Consider the following 16,165-nt stretch of genomic DNA (forward strand, 5'->3'; position numbering starts at 1 on the left):
TTCCAACAGAAATTCTGGGTCAGGAAGAAGAAGTAGGGCTACCTGCCGGGGGAGGAGCGAGGGAACCACACACCGTCCCGCCGCACCACCCGCGGCCTGTGACGCCGCCATGACACCGCGGCCTCCAGCCGCGCCCGCCGCTCGCCCCCCTGCAGGACCGGCCGCGGCTCCGCCACGCCGCCAGGGGGCGCCGGAAGCGGGAGCGACGCTCTCGGCCGCCCGGCTCAGTGCGGGGCAGTGGTCTCTATGGCGCTCGCGCCGCCGGCCGCCGCGGCCCCGCCCCCGCGCGGTCACACCACCCGCTCGCCCGGCGCTGCGTCAGCCACACAAGATGGAGACGGCCGAGGAAGGTATGGTGCTCGCTCCCTGCCCTCCGCTTCACGCGACTGCCCCCCCCCCCTGCGGTGGGAGGAGGGGGGGCTCAGCGCCTGCTGGCGGGCGGGGGTTTCTCGCAGCCTGCGGCTGCAGGTGCCCAGCCCTCTCCCGCGCCTGGCTATGCGTGCGTGTCTGCGGGGGAGGCCCGGCGCGTGCGCGGCCGCGGGGAGCGGGGCGGGTGCGCGGGGTGCTGCGCGCGCGGCTTACGTAACCGCGGCCGTTGGGCGCTGAGGGAGGTGGGGGTGGGGGGAGAGCCGAGCCGGACTGTGCTGTGGGAACACCCCGGCGAGGAATCGCTGTGGCGGGCCGTTAGCAGTGCTCTTCCTCTGCCCCTTACTGCTCTTGTTCCTACTGGAGCCCCGCAGGGTGGTGGGGACCCGCCGGGGGCTGGACGGCGAGAGCCGGGGTGCTTCTAGCAAGCCTGCCAGGGGAGCCTAAGAGGCCATGAGGAAAGGGCTCCCTTGAGCCGTACGCAGTTCTTGCCTAGTTTGCTCCTCTCTTAGTCGACGAATGCTGTCATGCTCTCTCCTGTAACTTAGGGAGTTCTCAAATTTATGCTTTGCTTAGTAATAGTAGTATCTCTAGCCTCTGCTGCTTTTTTGCGAGGTTAGCTGTGTTGCATATACTGGAAAACCTGTTTGAAAAGTTTATAAAATGAAGTGATGCGGTAGTTAACTGACTTTCCAGGCTCTTTCTCCTGCAACTGACTAACGTGTAATAATTTACCTCATATTAAAAAGAACCTGTGTCAAGGAGATCATAGTAATGTATTTCTAATGTGTAGTTTCAACTCAAGAAGTACTCTTAAATAGAAGTCAAATGCGAATGTGTTTCTTCAGCATTTACTTCTATCCAGTTCATTTTAGATAATGTTGAGCTCTGTAGTGCAAGCTGGTAATGCAGAGCTTTCATAATTGTGGATTAATATTATAGCACGAAAGTAAATAAAAGTGTTTACTGTTTCAATATTTCTTGCAGTATTTCAGTGTTATCTTAAGCAATAAGTACAAATGTGTATGACAATAGCAGGAATGTTAGAAGGAAAATTTTTAGTGTTTTGGCTTTTGTTAATCATGCATCATTGAAAATGTAACTTTTTGTCTAGTGGCACTTGATTCTTTTTTTTTCCCAACTTTAGAAGATTAAATAGAAAAAGCAGGACAAATACAAAGCAATAGATGAAATAACTCATCTTTGTAGAAATTTCTATTGGATTGTAGTGTAGAAAGCTTAGTGCTCATGGAAACATGGTTTAGCAAAACATAAGTGGTTTTAAAATCTAGTAAGTTCTAGAACTGCCTGCTGCAACAGTCATGCTTCTGTAGACCAACAGTTACACATACTGATCACTTCAGGAAAGTGACTGTTGAGACTTGGATTTGACATCTAGTCACCCAGAAAAGTTGGATTATAGCAGACTGAAGTGAATTCTTAGAAATCACGAGTTGAGATCTCACCAGTCCAGTAGACAGCAACTCCATCTCAGTGGATTTGATATGAAAAGCAAAATTGGGTATTTGTTGCAGAATGTTAAAAGTGGTGATTCTGTACTGTTGATTATATATGCTTTTATAGGACTTAGTCTCCTGAAGAGAGACCATGGAGTGAAAGGAGAGGTTGTTAATGACATCTCAGAGCATTGTCTCCCATAATTAAACTTTAGTATCATACTCTATTCTTGGAATTTAGACTTTCCTATGTATTTATGTATATATATAGTCTCATATATTATACAATAGCCTTATTAGTGTTACCATCAAAAGCTTTGAGTATTGCTATGAAGTCACCTTCTGTAAATAGCACTAAAGCATTATTACTTTTCCTACAGTCTCAAAATTTCATCACAATATTAGGATATTGAATTATTACGGAAATGTAGAATGTCAAATGGACTTTTTGTAACTACTGATCACCTGTTAATGACATTATGTTCGTTGTGTTTCTGATGGGATTGACAATTGTCTGAGTGGTATTGTGGAGTCAGTTTGCTAACTGGATGGTGAGAGTTCAAATAAAAGATGCAGGTTAGGATAGTAACAGGCAGAAGTAAGTAAGGCCAATAAATGGCCTTAGACCATGCTTCTCTGTAGCACCTGAGGAAGTAGTTTGTTTCTACAAAAGGTAGAGACGAAGCTTATCAGAACCTTTCAGACATTGCCTGTCTGTGTAGTACAGTACATACTCTAATGTCTTACAGGTGTGAATGGAGTGTGTTCTTAGGATGTATCTATGGACTTGGGTGTGGGTTTTTTGTTTTTTTTTTTTTTCCTGCTCCTAAGATAGAATGGGTAACTGTTCAAGAAGTACTACTTGAGATAAATTTTCAGAGTATTTCGGCCCTGCTGTAGTCAAGGTACACAACGTCCACTGCTCTTCCCTCATGTACCCAGCCAGTCATTCAATCAGAAAAAGCTATCAGATTGGTTAAGCAGGATTTCCCCTTGATGATTAGGGTTCCTCCCCTCCTCGTCCCTTTTCTTAGGAGCACCAAGGAGAATGCTTGTGAGGTCCAAGAGCAGCAAATGGGATGTTTAAGTAACTGTTAGCCGTTGTTAAATCTCTTCTGCTAAGCTTCTATTTACCTTGTGCAACACTTGGATGGAATGCGATCATTCTGTTTGAAAGTTTACAGCCACATTCAGGGAGATTATCCTTAAAAATCTAGATGAGTTTTTTGGGAAAACTTTCTCTTTTTTTAATTCAAAGAGTACTTCTGTGTGTAGTTTTCATGTGTATATATCCTAAACATCTTAAAACACAAAGCATCATTTTAACATTTATTACAACATGAGCAGAAAGATAACATTTGTATTGCTTTTTCTGGTGGTCTCGTGGTCATGTCTTCTATCAGGCAGAATTGATCTCTCAGCGTCTTTTCAGTTTAAATTATTGAGTTCCATTTTGCTGTATGGCAGTTTCTAGAACATTACTGTCTAATTTGTCTTGTAAATGTAAGTTCTTTAAGCAAAAGTGTAATAAGCTTTATGGTCTGCTCACTAGATATATGCAGAGTCTGTCGGTCTGAAGGAACTCCTGAGAAACCCCTCTATCATCCATGCGTGTGTACTGGCAGTATTAAATTTATTCATCAGGAATGGTAAGTTCTAAGTCTAATAAAAGACATTAACTTGTTTATAACAATGATATTTCCGAAGTATTCAGATAAAGTAATAGGTAAAGCCAGTTTTCAGAAGCAGCATATTAAGTGTTTTGGTGTTTCTTGCATGACAGGGTCATTATATTTCACAAAGAATTTAGTAATTGTGTATGAAGAGCAAAGAATTAATAATTGTATGTACTTAAGACTACAGTTCTGCTCGTATGTCAATTTTGTGGAAACAGTAAGCAGAAAGAAATCTGTTTAGGTTGTGACTTTTTTTTTCCGCTGCCCTCTGACAGATGTAAATGACAGTGAATATCTAACCTCATATTAAAAAAATCAGGATATTCTTGAGGTGTACACTTGATGAAGGAAACATTGTAGTGAAAACAGTAGTTCTGGTCAAAAAAATACCTTTTTTTTTTTTTTTAATCATTATTTCACAAATGCAAAAGCTATTGTATCTTAGGGGTGTTTGTGTATGTATCACAACTTAAAATATTTTTAAGGATTGATTTTGCAAGTCAGTGTTCATACAAGGATATGTGCTTTGAGGGATTAGCCTTCTCAATAACGTACACAAAGAATGTACTTTATCAGTTATGTCAGTGATGTATTTGAAGAGTCAGATTACCTTTTTTACTTTCTAAAACTTATGGACTAAATGAGTTTAATAAACATACTAATTTAGGTCTTGCTTATTACTACCAATATACTGCTTTATGCTGGAAAGCAGTGAGAGGATATATTTTCCTTAATGCAGGGAGATAAGGGAGAGATGTAATAACATGTATTAATATGACTGCTTTTTATTGCAGCTTAGTTCAGTGGCTTAAACATAGCAGAAAAGAATACTGTGAATTATGTAAGCACAGATTTGCTTTCACACCAAGTAAGTATGTTTTACTATCTATTTTTTTCAGCATTTCTTTTCTTTCATTTTCTTAGTATTTGTGATTACTTTTTCATTCAGCATGCTAAATTCAAGCAAAAATGCAGAAATTAAACCACACTGAATCATAACTGTTATGCATGTTATTGCAGACTGTGTGAAGTGAGTAATAGATAATACTGTACTTTCATAATTTTATGCAAGCCATAAAAGAAATATTATTTTATACATATTCTCATTGGCTCAGCCTCATTCCTTTCTTGTCAGCATTACAGCATATGTTGTATTTTCAGCTTCAGTGATAAACTTGAGTATTGAGAATTTTGAATGTTAAGGTGAATCACAGTGAAATTTACATTTGAAATTCAGTTTTCAATTCCCTTTGAACCATCTGCATCAACACCAGATGACTTCTGTCAGTTTCTAGTCAAACAATTTTGACAAATAATGCAAACAATAATAGCTGATAGTTCCAATTACATTTCAGTCAAGATATAGTAACTACCCAATATTCCGTTACCTTGGACCGAACTAATTAAGTCAGACAATTTATGATCGAGAATGACTGTATCTTTATATAGTTCCCAACAGGTTTGTTAATGATGCTTTCACCAGTCTTTGTAGAAATAAGTGAGGTCCTTTGACCAGGTAAAAGAATAAGCTAATTGTTTACCACTGTATTGACCATTGAACAGGTAAAGTGGTTCTTGTGCTACATATTGCATTAAACTTTAATATCAATTTATTCTTTAAAACTGCTGATCTTTTTATTATTGTTAACTGTAAAAGCTGTCCTGAGTTGAAAAAGATGATTGAGTATTCTAGGAGTTCAATACAATAAAAATCAAAGCTCCCCTTTAGAGTATCTGATCCCAGTTAAAAGAGTAGATCTCCCACCTTATTTCCCTCCTGCACACACCCTTTTTTTATTTTCCTAGATATGTATTGGTAGAGGCAGCTGAGCCTGAAGAGCCAGATGCTTTTGTTCATACATTCTTCATCCCAGAATTCCCACAAGATACCTTCCTTGTCCTGAACTCTAGAGTTGTTCATTTCTGCACAACAATTAAGCACATTAGACCATTGTTAAATTAATCAGCAGTGAAATGTGCAGTATTCATAGAATCATAGAATGGTAAGGTTGGAAGGGACCTCTGGAGGTCATCTAGTCCAACCCTCAGCATAGTCCCATACAGGGACGCAACCCATGACCTTGGCATTAGCATCACCACACTCTAACCAACTGAGCTAAACCTTATTAATTGTCTTAGCACTGTAAAAAGAATAGTGCATTTAATGTTGCTTCCAACAATGCTTTCAAGTTTTTATTTTAATACTACGGACACCTATATAGGAAATACAGCTGAGAGGTATACTCAGCTTGCAGGTTTTATTTGTTAAACTTTTTCAAAAAGGCATTACGTTATTGATTTAGAAGCTTTGCAAACTAAGAGTGGTCCTGGTTCTACTGCTCTCTAAAATGTAATTACATTCAAAATCATATTCTGCTGCTAGGTCCCCTGCAAAATTTAGTGTACAAGACAAGAAAAATACAGTCACTCAATTATAACAAGTAAGCCAGATTTACTGGTTGCTAAAAGTTTACATAGTCCAACCCCCTCTATTCAAGCAGGGTCACCTAGAGCATGTTAGACAGGGTTGCATCCAGGCAGGCCTTGAATATCTCCAGAGAAGGAGACTCCACAACCTCTCTGGGCAACCGGGTCCAGTGCTCTGTGACTATCACAGGGAAAAATTCCCCCACACGTTCAGGCGGAACTTCCTGTGGTTCAGTTTCTGCCCATTGCCTCCTGTCCTGTCACATGGGACAAATGACAAAAGTTTGTCCCCATCCCCTTGACACCCTCCCTTCAGGTTTCTTATACACATTGATGAGACCCCCCCTCAGTCTTCTCTTCTCCAGGATAAACAGGCCCAGCTCTCACAGCCGTTCCTCACAGGGCAGGTGCTCCAGCCCTCTGATCATCTTCGTAGCCCTACGCTGGACTCTCTCGAGTGGTTCCACGTCTCTCTTGTACTGGGGAGCCCAGAACTGGACGCAGTAGTCCAGATGAGGCCTCCCCAGGGCTGAGTAGAGGGGGAGGATCACCTCCCTCCACCTGCTGGCAACACTCTTCCTAATGCCCCCCGGGAGACCATTGGCCTTCCTGGCTACAAGGGCACATTGCTGGCTCATGGTCAACCTGTCATCCACCATCATTCCCAGGTCCTTCTCTGCAGAGCTGCTCTCCACAAGGTCAGCCCCCAGCTTGTACTGGTGCATGGGGTTATTTCTCCCTAGGTGCAGGACCGTGCACTTGCCCTTGTTGAACCTCAGGAGGTTCCTCTCTGTGCATCTCTCCAGCCTGTCCAGGTCTCTCTGAATGGCACCACAGCCCTCAGGTGTATCAGCCACTCCTCCTAGCTTGGCATCATCAGCAAACTTGCTGAGGAGGCACTCTTCCCTCTTCTGGGTCATAGATGAAGAAGTTGAACAGGGTGGGACCCAGTACTGAGACCTGGGGGACTCCACTAGCTACAAGCCTCCAGCTAGACTCTGTGCCACTGATGACAACCCTCTGAGCTCTGCCTTTCAGCCAGTTCTCAATCCACCTCACTGTCCCCTCCTGTAACCCACACTTGCTGAGCTTATGTAGGAGGATGTTATGGGAGACAGTGTCAGAAGCCTTGCAGAAGTCAAGCAGTGAAGACTGAAGCAAAGAAGGCATTCAGTAATTCTGCCTTCTCTGTAGCCTTCATCATCAGGGCTCCCGCCACATCAGATAGTGGGTCCACATTTTCCCCAGTCTTCCTTTCACTACGGATGTATTTGAAGAAGCCCTTTCTATTGTCCTTGACATCCCTTGCCAGACTCAATTCTAGCTGACCTTAGCCTTCCTCACTGCATCTCTGCATACTCTGACTGCATTCCTATAATTCTCCCAAGTAGCCTGTCTGCTCTTCCACATTCTGTGTATTTTCTTCTTCTGTCTGAATTTGGCCAAGAGCTCCTTGCTCACCCATGCAGGTCTCCTGCCCCTTTTGCTGCACTTCTTACTCATAGGGATGCACCGCACTTGAGCTTGGAGGAAGTGATGTTTGAATGAATTGATGTTTGAATGAACTTGGATGAAGAAGGAATGAGAACAGAAATAGGATAGTTGTGTCATGACAGCTTTGGGGAAAAATAAAAACACTTACAGATTTAAGCCATCATAGTGCATAGAATTTGATACAGCATAGATCAAAAGAGTGTTGCTTTTCTAGTATCTGTTTCTCTCAGTGAAAAGTAAGGTGATGATGCATTATAGGTAGGGACCTGTGGGAGACCTCAAATTTGTAGTTACAGTATTAACTAGTAAAAAAAAAATGTACAACTGTTGCTCTACTTCCTTCTAGGGGGAAGATAAGCCATTCAAAAATGCTACTGGCCAGCAATATGAAAACAATCTATTTTGTTTATATATGTTTATATCTACATATTTATATATGTAGTTATATTTATAAATATTTGTTTTCTTTGTTTTTTATATTGATTCATAATGATCATATATCTAACTTTTCTGCAAATATTTGCATACTTCAGAAGTCATCCACTTATTACCTTGTGGCAGAACTGGTCTTAAACAGGAGAGATGACAAAATCTGTAACATACTTGATCCTGCAGGATCTGTTCTCATTTGGTGGGAGTAAGCCCTTAGGAGACAAGCAGTTCCTTAAACAGTTGCTTTGAGACCAGTTAAAAATTGTTGATGATTCTGTGTGAAGGTGGATTTGTACAGCTGTTGTACTGCAGATGTAGGACAGGAAACACTAGCAAGAGAACTTCATAATTAAGAAGCCTAGTTTTGCCTCTATGATTTTTTTTTCTATTGTGCAGCTAGCATTTACAACTAGAGGGGCTGTAACTGCTTCTGTTGGTGGTTCACTTTTTTTTCATTCAAAATAAAGCTTCTTTTAGTAAGCACAGCTCATATTTCCTTACAAGGGAAATTTGTGTGTGCCTAGTTTTGGATTAAATTTTAGTATTTGTAAAATATTATGAAGGAGAGGCTAAAATGAAAGTATGTGTTTGTTTTATTTCTTGTTAAGTTTTGTTTCTTGTTGAGTTTTGCAGAAATTACTATATTCAAGTTCAGCTGATTGTTTCTGTTTGTCAAAATATGACTGTGTCATGTTTGCATTAAAAAGCCTCTGAAGAGGTAGTGGGAATGATGAATACTTCCTGAAATAAACTGGAAGATATGACTGTGATGAGCTAGAGCATTGAGAACTTTTCTTTTCTCTCTCTCTCTCTCTCTCTCTTTTTTTTTTTTTTTTTGTTGTTTTTTTTTTTTGTTAACATGCTTTCCTGTTTTGGTACAGAGGAGTTCTCTGTCAGTTGAAATTTATTGGCAAACTCTTTCCCTAGTAGAGAGATTACTTATTCAGTGGAAATGTATTGAATAATACAGGAAATAGACATCTCAGATTTTTAGGAAAGATTATTGGGATGGAAATTAAGTGATGAGAAGTACAAGAAAGGGAGTAAGCAGAATATGTACTGGGGAAGGGTCAAAATCTCAAGGCCCCATACTGGTAGTGGGAAAGGAGATAAAAAGGAGTGTGGATAGACAGAACAGTGGTAGCTGGCAGACAGAACTGGGAGGATTAGTTACGGAAACCACTGTATTTGGTACTCCAGTGTATTTGCAGATCAGAGGTTCTTGTCATGCTAGGAATTTTGGCATTTTTATCCAGTCTCATGCTGTAGGACACAGAAGAACTTATTGTCATGGTTCTTTATTCCTTTTGAGTTATTGGGCTATGGTACAGTATCCTTCTGCTTAAGACTGCTGTGTTTTATTTTGTTTCTCCTGCATGCTCTATGAATTAGGATATAGAATAGACCTCAAATCCAACTAAAATGTAACTGCCCTAACCATGATTTACAAAACTGATACAAATTCGAATGTGATGGAGGAGCTGGTAGTAGAAGGATGTAAATAAAAGGAGGCCTCTTCTCTGGGTTCATTAGATGGGCGTGATTGGGAGAGATCAAATGGTATACAATGCTGGGCTGTTCATTGCAGCCCTTTGTCTGTATGTCTCAAGGGGCAGGGAAGTGAGAATGAGGTAGAAACAGTGGTAGAAGCTTTATATGTTCTGAGGTGTGTCAAAGTAGAGAAATGCAGCAGTTTATCATCACCACCACCACACATGTATTGAAAGCTCCTGGAATCATGAAGAATCGCAAAACAGTTAAGATTTAGGGGATGTAGCTTAACTTCTTTGAGTAGTAGCTACATCGTGCATCCATATTAATGTGTAGTAACTAATTAAATATAATGCAATCGTTAGAAATAGATATCTTCTAATTGTTCAGTGAAAACATTTTGTAATCAATGTCTATTATCAGAGTAATATGGTTCCATATTTTAGTAGCATTTGGGAAGGACAGGTTGCATGTAGAGGTTTCAGTGGAATAATATGGAAAAAAGGGAAACCAAACTCAAAGCTTAATCAGCTATCATGTAGCTTTTTTCCCTCGTCTGATAATAGCAGTGAATGCATAAGAAGGAACTTTGTCACTGGCTTTCAAGTAGGGAGGGTTTTCTGTAAAATGTGTGGTGTGAAAAAATTAAGAGAATCTATTCTGAATATGTATGTATGCATTGAGAGATTTGCTTTATGTTCTGTAATAGGCATGAACTTAGAAATCTTGTGTGATATGAAATAGAAATGTCATTTTGAAGAAAAAGTATTTCTGTGTAAATTTTAACCTCTGTAGATACTTAATTCATACCTTTCAGTCCTCCTATCTGTTTGATGATTTCAATTTGCTGAATTATGTGCTTCTGGATAGCAAGTGACATCTTATGTTGCTTAGCACAAACACATCGATGGTATGCAAAGTCGAACTCTTATTGCTTGTGCTCTTTCCTCAAACTAGGTTTATATAGCAAGGCTACCTTTTAGGTAGTTCTGAATAACAGTGTTCCTGGATTTAGGATCTGCATTCTCTTGCAGACTTCAGCTTATTTTGAGATAACCAGACTTTACTATTGGTATAATAAAGCTACTAAAAAACTCCTTAAATCAATGTGAAGTTATTTTTCATGTAACACTCAGTATGCAATATAAGAAATGTGTAATGGTTTTACTATTTGGAGTGATCTGCTGGGAAGCTATAGAACATGTTCTTATAGGAAGCTTTTGTCAAATATAAATATTTTGCAGTTGGCAGGACTTCTACATAAATGTTCTTTGAAAGGGCATGCATAAGAATTGTTTCATAAATGTCTTTTCTACACAGTTTATTCTCCAGATATGCCTTCACGGCTTCCAATCCAAGACATCTTTGCTGGACTGGTTACGAGTATTGGCACAGCAATACGATACTGGTTTCACTATACACTTGTGGCCTTTGCATGGTTGGGAGTCGTACCTCTTACAGCATGTAAGTATTAATTTTCTGTGTTGTAATGCTCTTATACACAGGAAAATGTTTTGCGTAATATGGCAATATTTCATACAAGCATTGTTGGTTTGTTTAAGAAAAATCACATATTTCACTTTTTAATGTTTTTCAGACATTTCTAGCTATTGTTACTTTCTTACATAACCAGTTTGAATTGTAAGCCAGTACTACAATGGAGGAAGAGGTTAAGAGAGCACAAAGTGCATAAAAGGGCTTTCAAACTTCTTGTTATAAAATTACTACTTTCAACTATGTTCTTCAAAGTCTTTATGAATTTTTTTATTTGATATTACTTATTTATTTTAGCTAGAAGAATTGCAGTCCTGTTTTTCTTAACTATGTAGGAAGTGAAAGTACTAAAACTAAAATCTCTTATAGTCATCCAGTCATGCAGTAAAACTTAAAGCCAAACAAAGGCCTGTAAGTAGTGAAGGAAATTAAGTTTCTGTGACATTTTGGGTTTAACTGCAATAATATTTAGAAAACCAAAGCTTTAGCATATCATTTGACAATCTTTCCATGTATAAGAATCACAGCTTGACAATATTCTATATCAGTTATAGTATACCTCAGACAATATTTAAAAAGATGCAAAGGAATGTTGTTGTAGCAGGGGTTGTTTCAGGAATCACCAATGTTCTTACAGAGTGAAAACTTGTACTTTTGCAGCTATCTTACAGTTGTTCAACAGTTTAATAAAGTGCTACTTTTATTTGAGTGTTGGCTGTTTAAAATTATTCAGTGGGACTTACAATAGGGAAGATCTTTATGTAATGAAGTTATGACGCTTTAACTCAAACGTTCCACTTTTTCTTAGCTGATCGGGGGAAAATGTTAAAAAGTATCTTTGGAGCTTTATGTGACCTAGAAGGAGCGTTGTAAATCTCTTAGTTAATCAGCTTTTTTTGTGTGTTAGGGGGGAATGATAATTTCAGTCTGCTTTTCAGGAATAACTGTCATGTCTACACACTTTAAAGGACAGTAACATTTGCTTTTGAAGGAAGTATACTGAAGTATTTTGCTTCATGTTAAGCTATCTAAGATTTAGTATAAATTGTGTTCTTAAAGAAAATGAAAAAAAAAGCTTTGCTTCTGCTATGTTGAAAATTCAAGTACAAATTTGGGGCTAGTGAAAAAGCTTGAAAATGAAACCAACTACAACAAAATAAGGGTCTCTGTATAATCTTGTGGTCTAATATTACGCACTTATGCCATAGTTTCACAGTATATTTAGGTTAAATTAGCTCTGCACCTGAAATAAGCAGAAAGGAAATGAACTGGTGAGAAAGGAATAAAGATCATAAAGGCATAAGCCTCCTTTAACTGTTTGACCTGGAGTTTTTGTTCATTCTGTAAGCAGAGTATAGGAAAAGAGCATGCATATAAACTGCTGTAGTATCCAGACTGAAATTCACTTTTGAAATACAAAAGGAAAGAACTATTGATTCCATAAGCTAAAAATACAGAGAAGATGAGAAGCAAAAACAGATACAGTGCTCAATCAAGAAAATGACTGGAAGTGCATCTTTAAACATAGAAAAACACCCCTTGAACAAAAGAGCAGGAAACCAGTAAATGCATCTCCCTACACAGTTTCTCAATATGTTCAGTGCTTTCAGTTGTAGCTGGTGCTGTGTTAGTTTGAGTCTAGCCCAGTACTGACACCAGCTATAAAGAAGTGATCCCATTTCTGCAGCCTGTCCTTCCTATAGGACATGTTCCAGAAAAAAAGAACTTTTCTGGACTTGGAGTAAACAGGATTTATAGACTGTCCTGGATTAAAACTAACCATTATTTAAAAATTTTTAATTGACTAATTTTAACCTGGTTGTTACTCCTGTCTTTGTTTTATCTGTGTTACAAATGTCAGTCATTTTGAATGTTACAGCAGTGTAAAAAAAAAAAAGTTTTTATCTAAATGTTATTTAATGAAATGAATTACAGCAAGCCAAAAGTTTTCAGGAGACTGTGTCATTTTTTGATTCTTATAATCTGACCTGTTGTTCTCCCATTGCCTCTTGACCTTTTTTCCCCCCATTTTCTCTTGCATATTTTTCTTCCTCCTGCTATCCTATCCTGCTCATCTCTTCCCTCTTACAGATTTTTACTTTAGAGAGTTTTATTTCTGAGAATGGAGTTCTCTTCCTTGGGTTTTTCGATGAGTCTTGATCTTTTATCTTTGTCTTTCAAACTGTGAATATTGTGAACTTTCTTAAAAGACCAGCTCTCCAAAAATGCTGAAATGTTGCTAAAAGTCACTGAATACAACTTATCTACATAAGACTTCTGAAAATGTCGTTTTTAGTTTTAATACTCCTTTATTAAGCAGACATAGCTGAATTATGACTGATTTTTATGAGTGACTAGGATTTTTTACTTAATTTCTATTCATGTTACATTGTACATGTAGCCCTCTTTATGATTACTTTAAGAATTAAAGGGTATAGTGGAAGGAATCATTTTATTTGTGTGTTATGTTATCCAGCATGACAGAACTATTCAATCCAACAAACCCTGAAATATCCCTTAATTTCTTTTTAAAATCGTTTATCCGTCATCAGGATCTGTTTCAAGAATGTAGATTGATATAAATCTGTTGTCTTACCTTAAATACTATAATCTTTTTCTACCTTCATGTATTTCTGTCATCTGGTTCATACTTTTTTGTGAAGCTACTCACACACAATTAATATCTTTCTTGTTATTTTCTATCTTGAAAAAAGAGATGCATAATAAATAACTTGGCTAGCATCCCAAAGGAGGTGCATAGTAGAGCAAAGAATCAGGTGCTCCAGATTAACATGCTAGTCACGCAGTTATCCTGTTCTTGGGCAAATATATGATGATAAATAAACTCTGCATTCTTTTTGGTAACTACACTTTATTGCATACCCATCTTAAATGATAGAATAAAAGGAATTTCTGTCTGTGCGTGTTTTCAGCGTAATCCTAGCAGACTCTGATGTGCTGTTACTATTCTGTTAGCACAAAGAATATTTAGATTGATGGATGAAAAAAGTTAGTCAAATGATATTCTATGATCTGTTAATCCAAAATACTTACATTCTGTGTGGTGAATGTATTTAGTTGCCTGGTTCCCAGAATGAAATGCCCAAGGTACCTGAACAGTACTTGAGGTACAAATGAGGTATGTGCGCCCAGAAAAGTGAATGCTTCCACTAAGGCAATAGGAAATGCTGAGGTAGGTTGTCTGAAGAACCTCCCTTGTCAAATCTAAGAAGTTATGATTAATGTGAGACCAGTAGTCACATAACATTCATAAATACAGTATGGTATATGAATGTTTTTTCTAGAGTTGCCAGTCTTCTAAAAATACTGCATCTAAAGGAGGTGGTTGTATACATGTTTCATAGTTTTGTAGTGATCAGAATTGTGGAGATTTATAATAGAAATACTAAAATTGGTATGAGTGCAGTAGGAGTGGAAATGTGTGTGTGAGCCCCAGAAGAAACGGCAGAAAAAGGATTAAATGTATGTGCTAATAGGACATACTTCTATAGCATATATGCTTTTATAGATGCTATAGAAGAGCATCTGTATGTAGTTTCATTCAGATGAAGAGGGGAAACAAACTGACTTAAAGATAAGGTGTCATAAGATGAAGAACAGAATTGGAGACGTAAAGTATGCAGATATGGAAGACAAAAACTGGAATTTACAGATTTTATTTAAGAGGAGTGAAATAAAATAAGGCAAAAGATCCCAAACACCATCTACTCATGAAGGTTAAATAAGAAAGTTTAAAATCAGCAGCAGCAGTCACAAGAACCCAAGAGACATGATGAGGATATGATAGTTGATGTCCTTTGCCCTAAGTGTTGCACACAAGTGACCCTTTCCAGACCACTTGGGTACACCTGTCTTGGTGCATGTAAGTATGTGAATGAGTGAAATCTGTGAGAATTTTAGCTTATTTACAGATTAGTTTGTTTAAAGGTGGTGTATAATAAGATCTTCCTTTTCCATAAAATCTCAAAGTGAGTTTTGTTACTCTGGTTTCCTACAGCATAGTGTAATCAGGAATTTTTCAGACTTACGTTCTTTGATGTCTTCAGGCTAACAGAGTTCACAGCTACGTCTTGCACTTTTGAAGTTCTCCCACCGTGTAGCTGGACAGTAGACAGAGGCAAGCTATTGAAACTCACTTTGCAGCAGAAGATCAGTATCATCTTGCTGAATTTTATTTAGTGGCTGTTAAATACAAAATGTATAAACAGTACTGACTACAATGAAGCTGTCCATTCTTATTTGTTTGGCTACAGTGATTTTTTTTTTTTTTTCCTTAAGCTCTAACTTGCTTTGGACTTTTGAATTGTGTGTTGTCACCTGTTTTGAATTATTCTGGGGAGGTGAGTGTTGCCTTCCTCAATGCTCTGTTACCTTTTGTATAAAGGTGAGCATAAACGCTAGCTAGGTTGTGGTGGTGTTTTTTTATAAAAGGGGCAATTGTCAGGAGATAAATTGTATAGAAAATACACTTCTGTGATTGAACTTTTTTAGTGGATTGATGTAGAAACAAACTGTCTGTGAGGTCTAAACAAATTTAACTGAACTATTTAATCTTGGTTGCACAAATGATAGTATGCAGGTTTATACTTGTGTGCCTGTGCATGCCTAAAGGATGAGATGAGAATCTTAAAGAATTGCATTTCTGGTTTTAGGTGCCTTAATTCTTCTTACATCCTGTTTGGAGAATCTGCGTCATTGTCCTGTGGCTCTGACTGTAATTTTCTAAAGTAGGCTGTATGGTCTGGTAGCCTACTTTTTTAAAAGATCATGACTGAAGAATGATAGTAAAACTAGCATTAATAAACATCAGATATTAATCTATAAAATGATAGTGCACAACACAAAATGGTTATGCCCTTGCTATAGGATATTATGATACCAGAAGTTTATACATGTTGAAAATACGATTGAACAAATCAATGGGAGAAAAATCCGTGAAGGAGTCAGTATCGCAAAGATACTGTGGCACAGGAACTGTGAGCTGTTCTTGCTGGAGCACATGAATCTACTGCAGATGTATTGCTACAAGTATTTTTAACCTGTTCCTGTATCTTCCCTTAGGCATCCATTGCTGGCTGGTGCTGGAGATAGGATACTGGGCTAAATGAATCTTGAGTCTGATCTAATATGGCAGTTCTTATACTTTCAATGTATACTTTATCAAGTACACTCAGCTAAAATAGTTTTGTTCAACGTGCTGTTTGTGTTCTAAGTTCTGGTGCAGTAGAAGTAGTTAAAGGTTTAATGTAGACTCATACTTTGTTTGGATTAAAGTATTGGCCTTTCACAGCAAATACAATATTGAGG

The 16,165-nt window shown here is 38.4% G+C and overlaps 1 protein-coding gene across 2 annotated transcripts in view; it reads left to right on the forward strand.

Moving 5' to 3' along the window:
- Positions 1-287: 287 nt before the first annotated feature.
- The window catches only part of MARCHF6 (membrane associated ring-CH-type finger 6), a 49,975-nt gene continuing 34,097 nt past the window's right edge, over positions 288-16,165 (forward strand). For both annotated transcript variants that reach the window (XM_062569797.1, XM_062569798.1), the window contains exons 1-4: positions 288-350; positions 3,376-3,472; positions 4,294-4,367; positions 10,664-10,807. In XM_062569797.1, the coding sequence (XP_062425781.1) occupies positions 332-350; positions 3,376-3,472; positions 4,294-4,367; positions 10,664-10,807 (334 nt within the window). In that variant the 5' untranslated portion in view covers positions 288-331. The remainder of the gene's footprint in view (positions 351-3,375; positions 3,473-4,293; positions 4,368-10,663; positions 10,808-16,165) is intronic.

This window comes from Rhea pennata, chromosome 2 (assembly GCF_028389875.1).
Source record: "Rhea pennata isolate bPtePen1 chromosome 2, bPtePen1.pri, whole genome shotgun sequence".
Classification (NCBI taxonomy): domain Eukaryota; kingdom Metazoa; phylum Chordata; class Aves; order Rheiformes; family Rheidae; genus Rhea; species Rhea pennata.